We start from the raw sequence: 972 nt of genomic DNA, 5'->3' as shown, positions 1-972 counted from the left end.
ACCGGACACCGCGCGGGAAGGTCTCCTTTAAATCGGCCATCGAGGTAGAAGCGTCCCTTCCGATGCGCCTGGCGTCTGCGCGTCTTTCCGTATGCGCACCATAGCATGTTTTCCGACCTCTGAAAGCTTAGGTTTACGCACATGCGCGGCCGCCATCTTTCCCTTCCAGTCCCCCAGGATGGAGGAGACGCCTCTGCTGACGTCTTCGGTGACCCGCTCTTCTCTCGGTAGTCCCTGATGAAGTCCGGCCGGAGCGGGAACGGGACGGCGACGATTATTCCGCAGGGGGTCCCCTTCATGGTTCCGCTGCAGAGGTTCTACGTCAGTGATGACTCCATGTACCTCCAGTTGCAGCACATGACAGGTCAGTCATGTGACAGTTCCTGTTCCCAGCATGCCTTGCCTCCCATCCTCCAACCATCGGCCTCCCTTCCTTACAGGTGGCCGACTCTGGGACCACCTCAGGAAATCCCGAGCGCCAGACACCGTCCCCCATCCGGTGCCGGCGGTGCCCCCCTGCAGGGCCCATCAGAGCGTCAGCCAGGCGCAGCATGAACTAAGCGCGTCGCAGGACAGCGCCCCTCCAGCAGAGGGCGCCAACCCCGAGTCGCAGGTCCGATTGTGGGCGGCTCAGCTGGTGCTGGCGCTGGATAGTCTTCACCAGGAGGGGGTGCTGTGCCAGGATCTGAATCCTCGAAACCTTCTTGTGGGGGAAAAAGGTGAGACCCGTAACTCCCCAGTGATCCCGCCGCTCCCGCCTCCATTATTACCCCTGTGCAGTGTGATCACTCGGGACTCTCCCTCAGGTGACGTCTGTTTGACCTACTTTGGCCAGTGGCGGAAGGTGGACCATGTCTGCTGTCCGGAGGCGGTGGAGAACCTGTATGTGGCACCAGGTGAGACACGCAACCTTCCCCAGTCTCCTATTCATCTTCCCGGCATTCCCTCCGATCCCTACCCTGGTCAGCGCCT

General features: G+C 61.2%; 1 protein-coding gene across 1 annotated transcript; it reads left to right on the top strand.

The window, feature by feature from the left end:
* Positions 1 to 225: 225 nt before the first annotated feature.
* LOC108804248 (ribosomal protein S6 kinase-like 1) lies at positions 226 to 962 on the top strand (the record flags this gene model as incomplete). The annotated part of the gene is made up of 3 exons (XM_018575993.1): positions 226 to 364; positions 441 to 719; positions 807 to 962. Coding segments are annotated over exons 1-3 (562 nt in total), but the record flags the coding sequence as incomplete, so codon positions are not given.
* Positions 963 to 972: the final 10 nt, after the last annotated feature.

Source organism: Nanorana parkeri, unplaced genomic scaffold, assembly GCF_000935625.1.
Source record: "Nanorana parkeri isolate BGI_ZX_2015 unplaced genomic scaffold, ASM93562v1 scaffold8067, whole genome shotgun sequence".
NCBI classification, from domain to species: domain Eukaryota; kingdom Metazoa; phylum Chordata; class Amphibia; order Anura; family Dicroglossidae; genus Nanorana; species Nanorana parkeri.
This window is presented reverse-complemented; position numbering and strand designations above follow the sequence as displayed.